The sequence below is a fragment of the Salmo trutta genome, chromosome 16, assembly GCF_901001165.1.
Source record: "Salmo trutta chromosome 16, fSalTru1.1, whole genome shotgun sequence".
Classification (NCBI taxonomy): Eukaryota; Metazoa; Chordata; class Actinopteri; order Salmoniformes; family Salmonidae; genus Salmo; species Salmo trutta.
Window position 1 is genome coordinate 49,938,695 of NC_042972.1, and position 20,097 is coordinate 49,958,791.

General features: G+C 42.7%; 1 protein-coding gene across 2 annotated transcripts; it reads left to right on the plus strand.

Moving 5' to 3' along the window:
* The first annotated feature begins 5,903 nt into the window (after positions 1 to 5,903).
* LOC115150952 (TAR DNA-binding protein 43-like) lies at positions 5,904 to 12,468 on the plus strand. 2 transcript variants are annotated; one of them, XR_003867183.1, is made up of 6 exons: positions 5,904 to 6,675; positions 6,885 to 7,048; positions 8,674 to 8,814; positions 9,404 to 9,574; positions 9,669 to 10,729; positions 11,390 to 12,468. XR_003867183.1 is itself a non-coding variant. In XM_029694812.1 (5 exons), exons 1-5 carry the CDS (start codon positions 6,435 to 6,437, stop codon positions 10,167 to 10,169), a joined length of 1,218 nt encoding a protein of 405 aa, XP_029550672.1. In that variant the 5' UTR covers positions 5,904 to 6,434; the 3' UTR covers positions 10,170 to 12,429. The 2 variants fall into 2 exon arrangements, 1 of the variants encoding a protein (XP_029550672.1); XM_029694812.1 differs by having other exon boundaries at positions 9,669 to 12,429.
* The last annotated feature ends 7,629 nt before the right edge of the window (positions 12,469 to 20,097 follow it).

Here is a 20,097-nt window from a genome sequence, read left to right on the forward strand (position 1 = left end):
ACGACCCCTCCAAGCCGCACTGCTTCTTGACACACCGCTGCTTAACCCGGAAGCCAGCCGCACCAATGTGTCAGAGGAAACACCGTACAGCTGGCGACAGTAGTCAGCGTGCATGTGCCCAGCTACCACAAGGAATCGCTAGAGCACCATTGGACAAGAACATCCCAGCCGGCCAAACCCTCCCCTAACCCAGACGACGCTGGGCCAATTGTGCACCGCCTCATGGGTCTCCCGGTCGCAGCCAGCTGCGACACAACCCGGAATCAAACCAAGATCTGTAGTGCGATGCTGTGCCTTAGACCGCTGCGCCACTCGGGAGGCCCAGGGATGCCTCTTTCCAACAGCACCTTGAGGCGCGCTGGGAATGGACAAGCTAAATATTTTTCACCCCTGCCTTTGACAAAGTGGACACTGCTTATCACAGTGCGACATCAGCGCTCACCTAAAAAGCTCATATACCACTGGTTGAGAGGAATTTTCATTGTTTTTGGGAATAATTATGAGGTTTTATGTGTTGTTGTTGGAGGTGCGTCTTGGTCAGTTTAGCTCAGAAAATGCCACCCTCGTCAATCTGCCGCCTAATCCTGCCTAATGAGCGGGCCGGCCGTGCTCCCCATTGAGTAGACTATGTATCAAGGTGACATCTAGTATATGGTTATCAATATTAGTCATTTCTAGACCAGGCTGCTGCTAACATACTTGAAATAGAATCATGGGAGGGAGGAAAAGAAATTGTACCTCCGGCGACACGACCGTGCAGCTGCGGAGTAGGAAGCACCTTTAAGTGTTCAGCAGGCACCTCGAAACAACAGCGGCACACTGGTCGGCAGTTTATTGTCGTGCAGCACAATCAGCCACACAAAATGGTCTTCAGTGCCAACAAATCTGGCCAATAGCTGATTCACTTTCCATATACCCACTCCTTTCGACACACCCACTCACCCATACTCCGGTCGCCAGCTACCCGTACTTGCTTTGACTGCGTATTTTGGCGATTCTTACTTTGCGATCAAACGATTTCTGGAAGTTGTTAAGTGTTTTGTGTTTGCCAGTTAGGAGCAGTTCTTAGCTGCTTGCAGTTTCTTACTACCGATAAAAAACAATGATTGCCATCATTTTTTCATGTCACTACTGAATTATTTAATGTAACAAATCAAACATTAAACCAAAGATTATTATAACTAACCTCATTGTTCTATCTGTGATTAAACCATGTTTAGATGTTTGTCTCCATTTAGCTTTGTTTCATCTGGCTGTGAACACATTGGACTGTAGTGCGATATTGCATACAGAGTTTTTAAGGAGACTTAAAAAACAAGTCTGCTGAATTTTTTTAGGTCTACTTGGACATACCTGGGAACCCTACTCTGCACTGGGGCCTGCAGTAGGACATTATCTGAGCAGACATCTGCCTACGGCTGCTTTCATCCTTCCACTTGACATTGTGCCTTGGATGTTTTTGGACAACTGTCAAACTTGAACAAACTTGAACGCATGTACTGGAAACTACTTCTCCTCCAAGGTGCTTCACTCCTGGCTATCATACTGGTAAAACGGCCTCTGTTGCATTGCTGTTTTGATGGGCCCCAGCATTTAATCGCATTAAGTCACTGCTCTCTCCTTGCTGTTGTTATGCTTGCGAGTTTTGTGCCTTGGTTGTGTTTATTATGGGTGCTGGCTTTATTCTAGTCTGTGATTGGGTTCTGGCTTGCTGCCTATAACTGTGGTGATCCTACAAACTGTGTGATTCAATCTATCTATCACACTGTGTGGATTGAACTTTTAGCTGATTACCTCGCCAACCAATTTTATTATAGTGTGGATTTTAACAGTCTTTTTCCTAAATGGCGTCTACCACTTTCCGTCATACGGGGAAACTGATTTTTTTCCGGATTGGCGGATACCACCTTCAGAGACTATGGTAACCGTTTCATCCCATGTAGGAGCTGCACCTATTTTGCACAATTCCAGGATAATATAGACCGGACAAATTTCCAACGTGGAAACTGCCAGCTTATTGAGGAATATACTGTATGTCTGAGCTGGACATCCAGAGTAAGCAAATTGAGACTGTCGTGGAAATTCACCACTAAGGACTCAAACTCAAAATAAGTGAAGCAACCTTTATTAATTATGCGGAGAGGTTCACAAACTGAATACAAGCTTGATGAAAAACTCTGAAGGGGAGGTTGCCTTTCAGGCTCTTTATACAAGTTATAAGCATGATTTACATTATTCATTATTTACATAGGCATTGGTTCCTACATGTGACTGACTTATAGCACACAAGCCTTCTTACCTTGAAAGTGAGATATTTTATCACTTCTCTAGTTCTCAGAGCAATGCTCTGGGAGTACTGCCAAATGATGAGTGTTAGTGTGGTTTACTCCTTTGTGCAGTCAACTCAGCAGCATTGTGCTAAACATACTATGATCACATAAACACAAGAGATTTCCATCACAAGACATTGGAGTCCTGGATAGGTCCCGTTCTAAGACCTTTTCCTTTTCTACTCCTCAGCCTGGTCGGCGTGCCACTGCCTCGCCACTCTCCGACTGACTGGCCAGGCCTGCCCTGCAGAGACCCCTCCCTAATGAAGTCACCTCTCCCCTCCCATCTCACCCGCCCTTACTTTTCAAATGTGAATTCCATAAACTTGAATACCCCGTCAATGTTCAAATCACGTAGAGGGCTTGGCCTGTTTCACGATAGTAACCAAAGTCCACGTAAGTCCGTTTATAACATTCTATCATTGGTTACTCTAAGAGTTCCCCATATTGACATTTACTGCGGGCTCAGGGCCTATGGCGCTAACCTTGGAAAAGTAATTCCAATTTCGACTCCTTCCTTTATTACTAATAGGATAGATCAAATGGTGCTGTTCTATGCAATCTTATTACCATACCAACTATATCAATATCAACCACCAGACAGGGCCTGCAACCGCCTATGGAACGTAGCTTGTTTGAGTTGGAGACTCCAAGTGACTTTAAAAATCGTTAAGGACTTAGGTTGATGCATCTTTACATTAGGAGCTTACTTCCTGGATTACATCAAGATCTAGGCTATGCAGATGAATCCGGACATTCTGGTATTGACGGAAACTTGGATCTCTGGGGAAATTCTGGACTCTGATATTAATATTGAGGGTTATAATGTGTTCAGAGCTGACAGACAGGGTAGAGGTGGTGTAGTGGCCCTTTCCCCAAAATATTTGCTACTATCTTTATTAAGCCTTTGTCTGGGGAAATATGTATCCATAACTGTTATAAGGGTCTACCATCCTCCCTCGTCTAACCTTCGTGCACTTGAGGAGTTAACTAGTTTGTCTTCTTTTATTAAATCAGAAGTTATTATCCTGGGTGACCTAAATTATGTTTGGGAAATGCAGGTTTCAGACAATCTAAAAGCCATGTAATGATCTACCTCCATCACTCCAGTATCCCTGCCCATTGTAAGTATGGTAATGGAACTGACCCTGTATACAGTGCATTTGGAAAGTATTCAGTCCACTTGACTTTTTCAACATTTTGTTAGATTACAGCCTTAGTCTAAAATGAATTAAATTGTTTTTCCCGCCTCATCAATTTACACACAATACCCCATAATGACAAAGCAAAAAAAGGTTTAAAACCCCCCCCCCTGAAATATCACATTTACAGTACTTTGTTGAAGCACCTTTGGCAGCGATTATAGCATAGAGTCTTCTTGGGTATAAAGCTACAAGCTTGGCACACCTGTATTTGGGGAGTTTCTCCCATTCTGCTCTGCAGATCCTCTCAAGCTCTGTCAGGTTGGATGGGGAGCGTTGCTGTACAGCTATTTTCAGGTCTCTCCAGAGATTTTTGATCGGGTTCATGTCCGGGCTCTGGCTGGGCTGCTCAAGGATATTCAGAGACTTGTCCCAAAGCCACACCTGCGTTGTCTTGGCTGTGTGCTTAGGGTCATTGTCCTGTTGGAAGGTGAACCTTCGCCCCAGTCTGAGGTCCTGAACGCTCTGGAGCAGGTTTTTATCAAGGATCTCTCTGTACTTTGCTCCCTTCATCTTTGCCTCGACTAGTCTCCCAGTCCCTGCCTCTGAAAAACATCCCCACAGCATGATGCTGCCATCACCATGTTTCACCGTAGGGATGGTGCCAGGTTTACTACAGACGTGATGCTTGGCATTCAGACCAAAGAGTTCAATCTTGGTTTCATCAGACCAGAGAATCTTGTTTCTCATGGTCTGAGAGTCTTTAGGTGCCTTTTGCCAAATTCCAAGTGGGCTGTCATGTGCTTTTTACTGAGGAGTGGCTTCCGTCTGGCCACTCTACCATAAAGGCCTGATTGGTGGAGATCTGTAGAGATGGTTTTCCTTCTGGAAGGTTCTCCCATCTCCACAGAGGTACTCTAGAGCTCTGTAAGAGTGACCATCGAGTTCTTGGTCACCTCCCTGACCAAGGTCCTTCTCCCCCGATTGCTCAGTTTGGCCGGGCGGCCTTGGTGGTTCCAAACTTCTTCCATTTAAGAATGATGGAGGCCACGGTGTTCTTCGGGACCTTCAATGCTGCAGAAATGTTTTGGTACCCTTCCCCAGATCTGTGCCTCAACACAATCCTGTCTCGGAGCTCTACGGACAATTATTTCGAATTGCTCTGACATGCACTGTCAACTATGGGACCTTATATAGACAGGTGTGTGCCTTTCCAAATCATGTCCAATGAATTGAATTTACCACAGGTGGACTCCAATCAAGTTGTAGAAACATCTCAAGGAAGATCAATGGAAACAGGATGCACCTGAGCTGAATTGTGCATCTCACAGCAAAGGATCTGAATACTTATTGTAAATAAGGTATTTATGTTTTTTAAAAACCTGTTTTCTAAAAGCCTGTTTTCACTTTGGCATTATGGTGTGTAGATTGCTGAAAAAAAATATTTAATCAATTTTAGAATAAGGCTGTAACGTAACAAAATGTGGAAAAGGTCAATGGGTCTGAATACTTTCTGAAGGCGCTGTATAGTATGTTTACTTACAGATTGTCTCTAAGCAGTAGGAAGCAGATTATTCAGTCAACCAGTTTTTGATTATAGTGATATTATTTATCAAAGTGCAGCTGCTACTACTCTTAAGCCTTTGGATGCCATCTACCATAGGGCCCTTCGTTTTGTTACAGTTGAACGTTTTGATATCCATCACTGCATCCTGTATAAAAAGGTTGGCTGGACTTTGCTAAAGACCTGTAGATCTCTACATTACTCCCTTTTGTTTACATGGCCCTACTTCATAAACTTCCTCTAACTTTGCTGTTGAAATATAGACACCTGTGTTCCTATCGTCTCCACCGAGCTAAGTAAATATGCTTTGAGTTTTAATGCACCGTATTGCTGGAACAAAATTCTAAATGTAATCTTGATGTTCTTGTGATGTTCTAGCAATTTAAAGTATTGATTGGGGACTTATTTGTGAGTAATGTTTTTCTGGTTGATTTGTGATGTTATATTTGTGCTTCGCATGGTACTGTGTTTTTTAAGGAAGAAATGAATACGTTTCTTGCTAACAACATGGAGAGATGAGCAGCAGCCTGGACTTCATATCTGGCATGAAAGGAGGCGTTCAAATTGACGACTAGTTGTTCCCGGGTCCCAGTTGTCACATGAACTCATAATTAAGTTTGAAAAACTGGGTTTATCAAATCTTTACATAGGGAGGACGCCGCAGTAGTTATCGACTATGCATCTCCATGGTTATCATTTACACAAGTAAATGTTTTTACACAAATACGTTTACCGAGGTCATAGTAAAAAAAAAAAGTGTAACATTTGCCTGGAAATAATTATTTATCAGTTTCTGTTATTTCCTAGCTGCACAACACCCCCCCTCCTTTTTACAATGAGATGATCCGACATAATGACGCACTTCCTCCATGATAATGCCATTTTGATCGGAAAGAATAGCGTGTTTATTTTCGTCGCAGGTGTGTTTGAGTTTGAATATTTGCTCTAACGCGCAGTAATACGTGTATACTACTTTAGAAAATCTTAGTTAAGACTTAACGTTAATTATACGATTGGTCTATTTCAAATTTCTTGGACGAAATTTCAACTTTTAGGACCAACACGGCACGAGACGCCGTTAGCTCACTAAAAGCCCCATTGCTAAAGCTAGGTCGTCCGGTGTTGATGTCAGAGCAACCTAACAAAGGAACACGGAGTGGGACCGAGGCAGCTTCGTTTGCTTGAATATCTCACGAGAACTAGTTAGCTAAGTTGTTTAAATACAATTTCATTTAAGCAGCGTCCATTTCAACATCTGAACTGATTTTTATTTTATAAACCGCGGTGTATTTTCGGGACTTTTTTTGTATTAATCAACTAGTCGTCGGGAATATCGAAGTGAGTAGAGAGCTAACTTTACATAGCCAGTGCAGTGTTTTTGACTGAGAAAAGGTACAAATGGCAGAGTTGTACATTCGTGTGGCCGAAGAAGAGAATGAGGAGCCCATGGAGATCCCTTCTGAGGATGATGGCTCTGTGTTGCTTTCTACCGTGGCAGCTCAGTTTCCTGGGGCCTGCGGCCTACGATTCAGGAGTCCTGTTTCACAGTGCATGAGAGGGGTCCGTTTGGTGGAAGGGATTCTTCATGCGCCTGAGAACGGCTGGGGCAATCTAGTCTATGTCGTCAATTATCCCAAAGGTATGTTGACTAAACTATGACCTGTTAATTTGAATTAGCCACCAACTAGTGGACAATTGTATTATAATATTTACATACTCAATTAATTATTAAACATTGAAAGGTTCCCTAGCTATACTCATTCCACATGATGCATATCTAACTAGGCAAATGTCAGTCTCAAGTGCTACATCAAGGAATGAATGATGATCCCTACCACACTATTTCAGACAATAAAAGGAAAATGGACGAGATCGATGCCGCCTCTGCTGTGAAGATGAAGAGAGGTGACATGAAGACATCTGATCTGATTGTACTGGGGTTGCCATGGAAGACAACTGAACAGGACCTGAAAGATTACTTCAGCACCTTTGGGGAAGTCATCATGGTGCAGGTACAGTTGCAAATTTGCTACGTTGTTCTTTGCAGATGTTTCTTTTAGGTACCTTCACTATTTTTGTTCTCCCAGCTTTAAATTGGAACTGACACTGTTAACCATTTTGTAAAAATAAAACAAATGCATAATCATATCGGTCTAAAATTTCAAATTCAGTTTATGCTTCAAAACCAACTTTTTTAAGAGGTTTAAAAAATTGGTTTTCACTCAACATTCCATTACATATAGTAAGGCTTTGTTGGCAGAATTAAATGGATGCAGCCAATGCATTGTTAATAAAATTCAACAATAAATAGCTAGGTAGTCTAAATAGTCCTATCAGTTTCTAAATCACAGCTAGTGTGTTGGCTGCGCCTCGTTATTCAAGGGTTGTACTGTTTCACTCACCGCCTAATCTCAGCTCACTGGTCACCATAGCAACACCCACCCGTAGCATGCGCTCCAGCATGGTCATCCCCAATGCCAACACCTCCTTTGGCCGCCTTTCCTTCCAGTTCTCTGCTGCCAATGACTGGAACGGCTAGCAAAAATCACTGAAGTTGGAGACTTATCTCCCTCACTAACTTTAAGCATCAGCTGTCAGAGCAGCTTACCGATCGCTGCAGCTGTACACAGCCCATCTGTAAATAGCCCATCCATCCAACCAACTACCTACTTCATCCCCATATTTGTTTTTGTTTTTCTGTTCTTTTGCACACCAGTATTTCTTCTTGCACATCCTCATCTGCACATATCACTCCAGTGTAAATTGCTAAATTGTAATTACTTCGCCACTATTGGCCTATCCAACCCGGAAGCCAGCCGCACCAATGTGTCGGAGGAAACACTGTACACCTGCCGACAGTGTCAGCGTGCACTGCGCCCGGCCCGCCACAGGAGTCGCTAGTGCGCGATGAGACAAGGATATCCCTGCCGGCCAAACCCTCCCTAACCCGGACGACGCTGGGCCAATTGTGCGCCGCCCCATGGGCCTCCCGGTCGGCTGCGACAGAACCCAGAATCTCTAGTGGCACAGCTAGCACTGCGATGCAGTGCCTTAGACCTCTGCGCCACTCGGGAGGCCACCTGTTGGTTTTTTGATCAATGTGAAGTTCTCAGAAGTAAGACTGCCGTGGTATTATATATTTGCAGAAAACCATTCAGGTTTCTTGTGAATTTTGCTACTGCTTTCTAACCAAAGTCGAGTTCTTCTGCTGCATGGTAACAGTCCAGCAGTGCAACATCAACGTGAATGGCATAGGACTGTTTGGCATGGCCTATTTTCATAATAGGCCAACTCTAGCTGTGAATGGTTATGGCGCACTGGTCTGTGTAGAGTCAAACTGGACAACACTGACGCATTTTTTTTATTCATTGCGGTGTCTATTAATTGCCCAAACGCACGGCCGCTTTCCCATTCATTTCAGTCTAGAATTTTCACAAATAACTGACTATACGTCATTTCCAAACCAGATATGTGCTCTGCTTGTTGCAAAATGAGACATTTGTCATTCTTTCCGAGGGTGTATGTGATAAGAATATTAAAAAAAATATTTTGATGGTGCTAAATCTTATCAGTTACTCTTTAGTGTGCAATGCCTTGGTATGTCTGTGGTGCCTTCACTACATGCTCCTCTTCACAGGTGAAACGAGATGTGAAGACTGGAAACTCAAAGGGGTTTGGCTTTGTGAGGTTTACTGAGTATGAGACTCAAGACAAAGTGATCTCACAACGCCACATGATTGATGGAAGATGGTGTGACTGCAAACTCCCCAACTCCAAGGTAGGTGTTTTTGTTTATGTATGGTGTGTAACGTGGATTATTAATGGCAAGAACACTTGTTTCAGATGTGGATCCAGGTGAAAGCTATGATCCCTTATTGATGTCACTTGTTAAATCCACTTCAAATTAGTGTAGATGAAGGGGAGGAGAAGGGTTAAAGAATAATTTTTCAGCCTTGAGACAATTGAGACATGGATTGTGTGCGTGTCATTCAGAGGGTGAATGAGCAAGGCAAAAGATATTATAAGTGCCTTTGAACAGGGGTGTGATGTTAGGTGCCAGGCGCACCGGTTTGTGTCAAGAACTGCAACACCGCTGGGTATTTCACTCTCAACAGTTTCCATGTGTGTCAAGAATGGTCCACCACCCAAAGGACGTCCAGCCATCTTGACACAACTGTGGGAAGCATTGGAGTCAACATGGGCCAGCATCCCTGTGGAATGCTTTCGACACCTTGGAGATTCCATGCCCAGACGAATTGAGGCTGTTTTGGGGGCAAAGGGGGGTGCGCAACTGAATAATAGGAAGGTGTTCCTAATGTTTCCTATATTGTTAATGTGTGAACCTTTCAAATCTTTTTGTAAAACAGCAAGGTCCAGATGAGCCCATGAGAAGCAGGAAAGTGTTTGTAGGCCGTTGCACTGAAGACTTGTCCGCTGATGAACTGCGACAGTTCTTCATGCAGTATGGTGAGGTCACTGACGTCTTCATCCCCAAGCCCTTCCGTGCCTTTGCCTTCGTCAGCTTTGCCGATGACCAGGTAGGTGCCACCGCAAATTCAAAGACCTTGTTCTATTTGCCATCTGCTGAATTGCCCCTTTAATGTCAGACTGACCCGCATGTCTTCTCTCCAGGTTGCCAGTTCCCTATGTGGAGAGGACCTGATTATTAAGGGGGTCAGCGTGCACATCTCAAATGCTGAGCCAAAGCACGGCAGTAGGCAGATGACGGAGCGAGCAGGGCGGTTTGGAAACGGGTTTGGGGCTCAGGGCTTTGGTAGTAACCGCACAGGGTTAGGGAGCAGCGCCAGTAGTAATATGGCTAATTTTGGTAACTTTAGTCTGAACCCTGCCATGATGGCTGCTGCTCAGGCTGCCCTACAGAGCAGTTGGGGAATGATGGGTATGTTGGCTAGTCAGCAAGGGCAAACTGCCACCTCAGGCACCACCTCCACTGGGCAGACTAACTCCACCAGGGATCAGAGCCAGGCCTACAGCACAGGCAACAGTAACTACGGCACCAACTCAGCCAGTCTAGGTTGGGGTACCGGTTCTAACGCAACAGCCAGTGGTAGTGGGTTTAGCTCAGGATTTGGCTCCAGTATGGAGTCCAAGTCTTCCGGGTGGGGTATGTGAAATAGTTTGGTAAGTATTGTGAGATGTCTTTTTCCTAATTTATTTCTGGTGTTAATGCGTATCTGATACTTAAACGCTTTTGTGAAGGCTGTTTTGTACATTTGGAGAGAAAGAAATACTCAAGATTTTAATTTAGAAAGTGTTTGAAGTGAATTATTGTTTACCAGAGTAGTGCTACTTTTGAAGTCAAATTTATTTGTTAAGTTTGTTATATCCTGACTTATTTTCAACTGGATTCTTTGATGCATGCATTGTGAGTTGTGATGTTCTGAATGCATGAGAAGTCACTGGTTCACTATCCAGCCATAATATTTGACAACAATCTTGCATTGGAAAGAATCTGGTTGAAACTTAAATGTTTTAAGTGCAACTTTATTTGCAGTCTCAAGTTAAATGGAAAAGCCTTCACTACAATCTCTTCTGCAGTTCACCTCTCCCATTTTCCTGGGAAGAAGCTCCTCTTTGGCAGCATTCTTTGGGGTGATGTCAGTATCACTCTCTTCCATCTATAAATGCTTTGCCATCAAAGAACGGCTTCACTCCGCATGTTCTAAGAGACGGTGGGTGATTCATTTTTATCCACTTTTTAATGGAAAGAACTGCGCAACTGACATTAAGAACTCGTGAGTGCGATTGAGGATGGCTTGTGGCGAAGAGTGAATTGATGAGTGAGCGAACAGAGAGAAAAAGAAAGCGTGAAACGGACTGGTTGTGCGATGAAAGAGCCCAATTTGACTGCTGTTGTGTGAGTGAATGGAATCTGCAGATGCTACAAGCCCCCCCCCCCCAAATGGACTTTCATTTACTAGTACTTCAAGATCTCTCTTTGCAATTTGTCCCACCCTCCTGTAGTATATTGATCAAGTGCAGAAGTGGTACCCAAATGTAGTGTGGAATGTTGTGCTGAATATTTGTCTTGTATTATATAACCTACATGACCTGAATGCTGTATGGTGTGTGTGGTTTCTGTCCTTGTTATTGATGCTCTCTATGTGTGAACTTTGATGTGGATGACACCTGCTGAGGACACTGGGGACGTGAGTGATGGCGTGAGAACGTGGCGTGGTTGTCACATGTTTCCCAGTGTGTGATTCTCCGGTGTGTTTTAGATATGTCAAATGGAGTTCTCTAATAAAATGTTTGAGTAGTTATGTTTATTTGAATACTAGTTACTTTTGTGTCATTTGAATTGTCAAATCTAACTTAATTCACATATCTAGGGACCTTGGACACTGCTGACCGAGGTTTCCATCTGAACCCAGACTGGAGTCAGTGTCCTGAAGGATGAAGACAGAAGTCCCCACAGGCTTGAAATGGGGCCTCTTATATTTATGCCAACTTAAAAGGAGTCAGAATTGGGTAGTAAGTTTGGATACGTTTATGATCTATTCTGTCAGACATAACCAAGGTTTTTTTTCTTCAATGGGCTTCATTGTAAATGAACGTGAATGCATTATTTGGGCAGAAGAGTAATTTATTATGTCTTAATGTATTCTTTGGGACATAAGACAAATAATGAACAGGTTATGTTATTTCAGATTTGCACACTGGGAAATAGTGTCCATAAAGGATGTTATGGCATGTGTCGAAATGAAGCTAAATGGAAACACCAGTTGTCCTTTTAATAATAATTTTTATTGAACAGATTTTTTTAGTATAACCTGTTTGTGGAGATGAAGATGGAACCGTGCTCTTACATTTCAGCCAATGAATATATTCTCACTGTACCACTTGATGGATGATACTTAATAAATATTTTCTACAAGTTGGTTGAGCCAGTTGATGCCCTTTTAATGTGCAATGTTAGTACAAGTGCAGCCATTACCTAGTAGTGTCTGCATAATAGAACCTATTCACTTAGTACTGGGGTAGCCTCTTAGCTTTAGCATGTTGTTCCTTCCTACTCAATAGCCTCCGTATCCTTGTTCTCCCCTGCACTCTTCTTCTTTGTCTGCTCCTGGTTCGTGCTGACAAACTTCCCTCTTTGTGTGAAGTTAAAAGAAAGGGGACTAGGTTGTCAGACGTTGACGGCAGTATCATTGCCAGGTCGTTGCACTCATCTGATTTATGAAACCTCATGGTATTGTGTTAAGTTTGCTTATAGATGTGTAATGCTGTTGAATGAACTGTTTATTCTGTTTACAACTGACCCTGCAGAGCAGTTGATGCCAAATTGTTTCCTACCTACTTCTGAACAGCAAGAATATAACAGTATACTGCATAAATGAGAGCCTAGAAATAAAGTCCATCTGTAACTGGAGGATTGTCCATCTGAATAAACACAGATTTTAAAACATCACTGCAAACCGTATGAAGACATTTTACCTTGCAAAGGCCTTTGCAAAAATATCTTGAAAGAATAAGAAAAAGAATGTCAATCATCTGAAGCATACACGCAGAATGTGTGTGTGTGCATCTCCGTGTGTAGTGGATTCCTCTCCCTGTCACTCCCTCATCTGCATTGCTCTGAAAACGCAGGGCAGGGGAAAGTTATCTTCCCCACAGTCGAAAGAACGGAGACGGGGAAGAATATACTTTTGACCAGTGAGCTGCAACAGAATAGTTTTTAAACTAATTATACAAGTGTCTTGTTCAATGATTTTTTTTTTTTTTTTTGGAGACCATTTAACCACTTTACCAAAGAGCACCTTCTACCTACAAAGTTCTATTGTATCCCAGCAGTGCTTCCCTTTTCTCTACATGTTTCTTTTCATTAATGATACTAACATCTGAGAGGACATGATAGGTGATGTATGGTCATCTGACCATCTGTGTTGGGGAGTAGTGAACTACATGTAATTCAAATAGTAATTAAACTACATTTTGAAGTAGCGTGGTGGTAGTTTAACTAAATTCAAATCTTGGTAGTGTTTCAGTAGTTCTGCCATGTAGGGGTATAGCTAACTACTCAAACTACACAATACTTTTTTGAGAAATAAAATATGGGCGGAGTAGGCAAGAATTTACCTTCAGATCTGCCTAATTCTCACTTAAAACATTTGTTTGTGTTTGACTCAATTCCACATTCTGTCAACATTGACTCTAGAGTTATCTGTTCTTTGTGGACCTATGACATTCCAGATTTAGATATACATTTTCACAAAGCCATTTTGTGGCCGGTGACACTTTGATTCTTGAAAGTCCAATATCTTGACAATTTGACAGCTGACATGCAAAACATGTTGGGGCTGTATTAACAGTGGGCTAATGGGAAAAAATAGTTTTTGAGTGGATGTTCCCTTTAAGGATAACTTTAGTGTGAAGTAAATGGTGAAGTAGCGTGGTAAACTTTATTTTCCGAGTAGCTTCCCCAACACTGCTGACTATTCATCTGTGGTCATTCAGGAAAATAAATGAGGAAAGGGAGCCATTGAAGCCAGTGACTGTTGGACTTCTTTCACAAAGTGAAAAGAATTCATACATACTACAGAATAGTAGGCTGATACACAGCCAATACAGTAGATGGCGGCATACACCTATAACATTTGTTTGTGGACCGCCATCATACCAAAGAAGAATAAGCACCTGTTATGACAAAGTATTTTGAGTATCCCTTGCCGACCTGTGCCTATGCTTGTTTGATGTCACTTTTCCCACACTTGAATGTTCATCTGTAATAGACGGTTCTGATTAGGAGGTCATTGTTTGCATCACAGAGCCCAATAAATACACAAATCCAGTTGTTAGATGCTACCCCCCCCAAATCAAAACCAAACATGCATTCCATGTTGTGTTCTTACTTTGCGCACACCTTTCTGTGTTAACACCTGTTTTTCTGAGCTAATCAGCATCACACCAGGCACTATACTGCCTTAGAAGCCAAACAACAAGTAGAATGGCGCATGTGTGCGCCAACAGTGACATCCATGTTTGGCTTTCATTTGGAGGGGGGTAGCATCTAACAACTGGATTTAATTATTTACTGGGCACTGCTCTGCGATGCAAACGAAGACCTAATCAAAACCGTTTGCCGATTAAGGATAACTTCCAATGCGGGACACATGCTGCTTAAACTGGGACAGTCATTTGCCAAGTACTTAGCTCGAATGCATTAATGTTATGCTCTAAGGCGGAATGTTACTGCTAAAATAACTGTACTTACTGTTATTAACTGTATACAGTACCCCTAGTGCCCTAGACCCAATACAATTCACATACCGTCCCAGCAGATCCACGGACGACGCAATTGCCCCTGCACTGCACACTGCCCTATCCCACCTGGAGAAGATAAATATTGTACCTATGTAAGAATGCTGTTCATCGACTACAGCTCAGCTTTCAACACCATAGTGCCCCCCAAGCACATCACAATGCTCAGGGCCCTGGGTCTGAACTGTGTAACTGGGTCCTGGTTTTCCTGACTGGCCTACCCTAAGTGGTGAAGGAAGGCAACAACCCCTTTGCCACACTGATCCTCAACATGGGGGCTCCACAGGGGTACGTGCTCACCCCCCTCCTGTACTCCCTGTTCACCTATTACTGCGTGGCCATGTACGTCTCCAACTCAATCATCTATTTTTCTGATGCCACAACTGTGGTAAGTCTGATTACCAACAATGACGAGACAGCCTACAGTGAGGAGGTTAGAGCCCTGGTTGTTTTGCGCCAGGAAAATAATCTCAACGTCAACAAAACAAAGGAGCTGATCGTGGACTACAGGAGACTGCAGAGAGTTCATGCCACTGTCCATATCGACAGGCTGCAGTGGAGTGTCAAAAGCTTCAAGTTTCTCGGCATGCACATCACTAACATCAGAGACAGTGTGGTGAAGAAGGCTCAACACCGCATGGTACGGAAATTGCACCGTTCACAACCGCAGGGCTCTCCAGAGGTGGTGCGGTCAGCCCAACACATCATAGGGGACACATTGCCTGCCCTCCAGTACATCTACAGCGCCCTGTGTCACAAGAAGGTCAAGAAGATCATCAAGGACCTCAGCCACCCGAGCCACGGCCTGGTCACCCCACTACCATGTAGGAGTAGAAGATAGTACAGGTGCATCAAAGCTGGGACCGAGAAACTGACAAACAGCTTCTATCTCCAGGTCTGTTAAATAGTCACCATAAGCCGGCCTCCGCCCAGCACCCTGCCCTGAACCTTAGTCACTGTTACTAGCCGGCTACCACCCGGTACTCTACCCTGCACCTTAGAGACTGCTTTGCCCTATGTACATAGAGTCATTGAACACTGGTGACTTTAATAATGTTTACATACTCTTTTAATCACTTTATATGAGCAGTGCCTTCAGAAAGTATTCACACCCCTTGACTTTTTCCACATTTTGTTGTGTTACAGCCTGCATGTAGAATGGATTCAATTTAAATAGTTTGTCACACAATACCACGTAATGTCAAAGTGGAATTAGGTTTTTCTACATTTTTAATTTACTTTTTTTTTTATTCATTAAAATTAATTAAATAAAAAAATTAAATAAGGTTCCTCAGTCGAGCAGTGAATTCCAAACCACAAAGACCAGGGAGGTTGCCCAATGCCCTGCAAAGAAGGGCACCTATTGGTAGATGGGTAAAAAAAGCAGAATATCCCTTTGAGCATGATAAAGTTATTAATTACACTTTGGATGGGGTATCAATATACCCAGTAACTACAAAGATACAGGCATCCTTCCTAACTCAGTTGCCGGAGAGGAAGGGAACCGCTCAGGAATTTCACCATGAGGCCAATGGTGACTTTAAAACAGTTACAGTGTTTAATGGCTGTGATGGGAGAAAACTGAGGATGGATCAACAACATTGTAGTTACTCCACAATACTAACCTAAATCACAGAGTGAAAAGAAGGAAGCCTGTACAGAATACAAATATTCCAAAACAACCATCCTGTTTGCAATAGGGCGCTAAAGTAAAACTGCACAAAATGTGGCAAAGAAATTAACTTTATGTCCTGAATACAAAGTGTTATGTTTGGGGCAAATCCAACACAACACGTCACTGAGTATCACTCTTCATATTTTCAAGCATGGCAGTGGCCGCATCATGTTATGAGTATGCTTGTCATCGGCAACGACTAGGGATTTTTTTTAGGATAAAAAGAAACAGAATAGAGCTAAGCACAGGAAAAATCCTAGAGGAAAACCTGATTCAGTCTGCTTTCCAACAGACACTGGGAGACAAATTCCCTTTTCAGCAGGACAATAACCTAAAATACAAGGCCAAATATACACTGGAGTTGCTTACCAAGATGACATTGAATGTTCCTGAGTGGCCTAGTCACAGTTCTGACTTAAATCGTCTTGAAAATCTATGGCAAGACTTGATAATGTCTGTCTAGCAATGATCAACAACCAACTTGACAGACCTTGAAGAATTACAAAATAACAATGTGCAAATATTGTACAATCCAGGTGTGCAAAGTTCTTAGAGACTTACCCAGAAAGACTCACAGCTGTAATCGCTACCAAAGGTGATTCCGACATTTATTGACTCAGGGGGTTGAATATTTATGTAATCAAGGTATATTAGTGTTTTATTTAACATTTTCAAGAAATTATTAAATAGTTTGACAACACTATTTGTAAATGATAAAGTTGATATTTTCCAGTGATGAAGACATGGATGGATGTCTCATGGTAGGGTTAGTCCTTGATCATGCCTGTCAGTTCCATTACATTACACAGAAATTGTTAATACACACCTTTATAGGGTTAGGCGGTCCCACACTGACATATTTCCATGTTACAGCGCTTGTTTATGGAAAACAGAAGGAAGACAGAGTGGACTATCTGTGCTAAATTGCTATCTGCATCTCTGAACACCGGAGACAGACGTCACAAACGTGTTGTCACTGATAAATACTGTCGGCTGCAAATGTGTTACACAGGATGCTTGTTTTGGAATATTTGTATTCTGTACAGGCTTCCTTCATTTCACTCTGTTATTTGGGGTTAGTATTGTGGAGTAGCTACAATGTTGATCCATCCTATGTTTTCTCCTATCACAGCTATTAAACTCTGTAACTGTTTTAAAGTCACCATTTGCCTCATGGTGAAATCCCTGAGCGGTTTCCTTCCTCTCCAGCAACTAAGTTAGGAAGGACGCCCGTATCTTTGTAGTATTGATACGTCATCCAAAGTGTAATTAATAACTTTACTATGTTCAAAGGGGTATTCAGTGTCTGTTTTTTTTTACCCATCTACCAATAGGTGCCCTTCTTTACAAGGCATTGGAAAACGTCCCTGGTCTTTATGGTTGAATCTGTGTTTGAAATTCACTGCTTGACTGAGGGACCTTAAAAATAATTGTATGTATGGGGAACAGAGATGAGGTAGTCATTCAAAAATCACGTTAAGCACAATTATTACACACAGAGTGAGTCCATGCAACTTATTATGTGACTTGTTAGGCAAATGTTTACTCATGAACTTATTTAGGCTTGCCATAATAAAGGGTTTGAATAATTATTGACTCCAGACATTTCATTTTTTGTCTAAAAACATAATTCCACTTTGACATTATGGGGTACTGTGTGTAGGTCAGTGACACAAAGTCTCAATTTAATCCAGCATCCTGGAGTCGCCTTTTCACTGTTGACGTTGAGACTGGTGTTTTGTGGGTACTATTTAGTGTAGCTGCCAGTTGAGGACTTGTGAGGTGTCTGTTTCTCAAACTGCACTCTAATGTACTTGTCCTCTTGCTCAGTTGTGCTCCGGGGCCTCCCCCTCCTCTTTCTATTCTGGTTAGAGCCAGTTTGCGTTGTTCTGTGAAGGGAGTAGTACACAGTGTTGTACGAGATCTTCAGTTTCTTGGCAATTTCTCGCCTTCATTTCGCAGAACAAAAAAAGACTGACGAGTTTCAGAAGAAAGTTCTTAGTTTCTGGTCATTTTGAGCCTGTAATCAAACCCACAAATGCTTATGGCCCAGATACTTAACTAGTCTAAGAAGGCCAGTTGTATTGCTTCTTTAATCAGAACAACAGTTTTCAGCTGTGCTAACATAATTGCAAAAGCGTTTTCTAATGATCAATTAGCCTTTTAAAATTATGATCTTGGATTAGTTAACACAACCTTCCATTGGAACACAGGAGTGATGGTTGCTGATAATGGGCCTCTGTACGCCTATGTAGATATTCCATAAAAAATCTGTCGTTTCCAGTTACAATAGTCATTTACAACATTAACAACGTCTACACTGTATTTCTGATCAATTTGATGTTATTTTAATGGACACATTTTTTTGCTTTTCTTTCAAAAACAAGAACATTTCTAAGTGACCCCAAACTTTTGAAAGGTAGTGTACATACATAATATATATATGTATGTATCAGTGTAAATCAATGCAAGTAGCTAATGACAAATGTTGCGCCTGGAGTTCTTCTTCTTTGGGATTGGGTCGGCGGATCACATCCAACTTTTAAGGTGCATACACAGTCAAGGCTTATCTACATTAAATTCTCTTCATTAGTCCTTTTCCTCTAAGAAAGTGACATAAAGCCCTAGACACCACTTCCCTCCCCTTTCCTCCCCCCACTACACCACCCCAACCCCGTCCAGCCTCTAACCCTTCCACACAATCTCTCCCTATCCACGTCATACAGTTCACAAAATATCAACACATGCTCCACCGTTTCCTCCGCTAAACACTCATCACACAGACCTGTTTCATGTCTCCCTATCATCCACAACGTGGCATTCAAACCTGTGTGCCCAAACTGTTGTCTACTCCACACAACTTCTTCACCCCTACATCCCATACTCCCCACCTCTTCCTTCACTGTGCATGTGATACAATTGCCTCCCCTTACTACTAGCATCCCACTTTCCTTGCCAAAGATCGAGCCCTTTTGCCCGGATCAAGGACTTGACTTCCCTGCGGCTCAGCGGGACCTGAATATCTACCCCCTCTCTCCTCACAGCACAGTTAGCCAACACATTGGCCTTTTCATTACCCTCCACACCCACATGGGAGGGAAGCTTACCACCACTCCCATCAACTCCACAGTCTCCCCTATCCGACTTGACCTTCTTCACACTACTCAACACTGCAGCCGAATCAGAGCAGATCAACACTCAGTGGTTTCACCTCCTCCTCCCATCGCATACACTGACACATAATCAGTTAACCGCTTACATACTCTAACATTGAAATCTGGGATATACACCCCTGCCCCCACTCATCCACGGACTGGATCCTTTGAGCCATCTGTATATATCCTTAAAAAACGAATAAAAATGATTATATATCTCTCCACACAGTCTCACGTCCTCACCCCATTCTCTCCTGCCCTCAATCATGTCCACATCTACACTTGGTTTTGGAAACAGCCACGGAGGAACATTCTCCAAAACAATTGCCGGCCCTATCTCCCTCTCACCCAGTCCATATTCTACCACATATTCTACACCCGTACGCCATCTGCTTACCCACTCCTCACTCCCAGCATTCCCCAGTTGCCATGACTGCAGGGTGTCCTTTTGAACTCTCTTTTAACCTCGCCCAGTACACTAATGAAAGTTTGTCCTGCCTTATCCTCAGTGGCAATTTCTCACTATCCACCTGTAATGCCACAACAGGTGTGGTCCTGAACGCACCCACACACAATCTCAGGGTCCTTGACTGTATCCTATCCAGACACTAGAGTATAGTTTTGGATGCCGATCCATATACAAAGCACCCATAATCCAAAGATGACCTGATCAATGCCTGGTACATATACAAGAGTGTTTTTCTATCCGACCCCCAATCATATCCTGCCACTGAGGTTCAGCATCTTCCTACACTTCATTCCAATATGCTTAACATGCCTCTTACGCTTAAGCCTCTCATCAAACCACATACCTAAATACTTAAACTCAGACATCCTACCTATATCCTGACCGTATATCTGTGCAGCCTAACATCTTTAACCTTCCTTCTAGAATACACCATAAAGCAGGACTTGGCCACAGGCATCCTAAACCCTCGTATTAAAGGCC

Coding starts and splice junctions, on each gene's coding strand:
- LOC115150952 (XM_029694812.1), top strand. CDS start 6,435: ATGGCAGAGTTGTACATTCGTGTGGCCGAAGAAGAGAATGAGGAGCCC. Junction 7,049..8,673: donor GGGAAGTCATCATGGTGCAG/GTACAGTTGCAA, acceptor TCCTCTTCACAG/GTGAAACGAGATGTGAAGAC. Junction 8,815..9,403: donor GCAAACTCCCCAACTCCAAG/GTAGGTGTTTTT, acceptor TTTGTAAAACAG/CAAGGTCCAGATGAGCCCAT.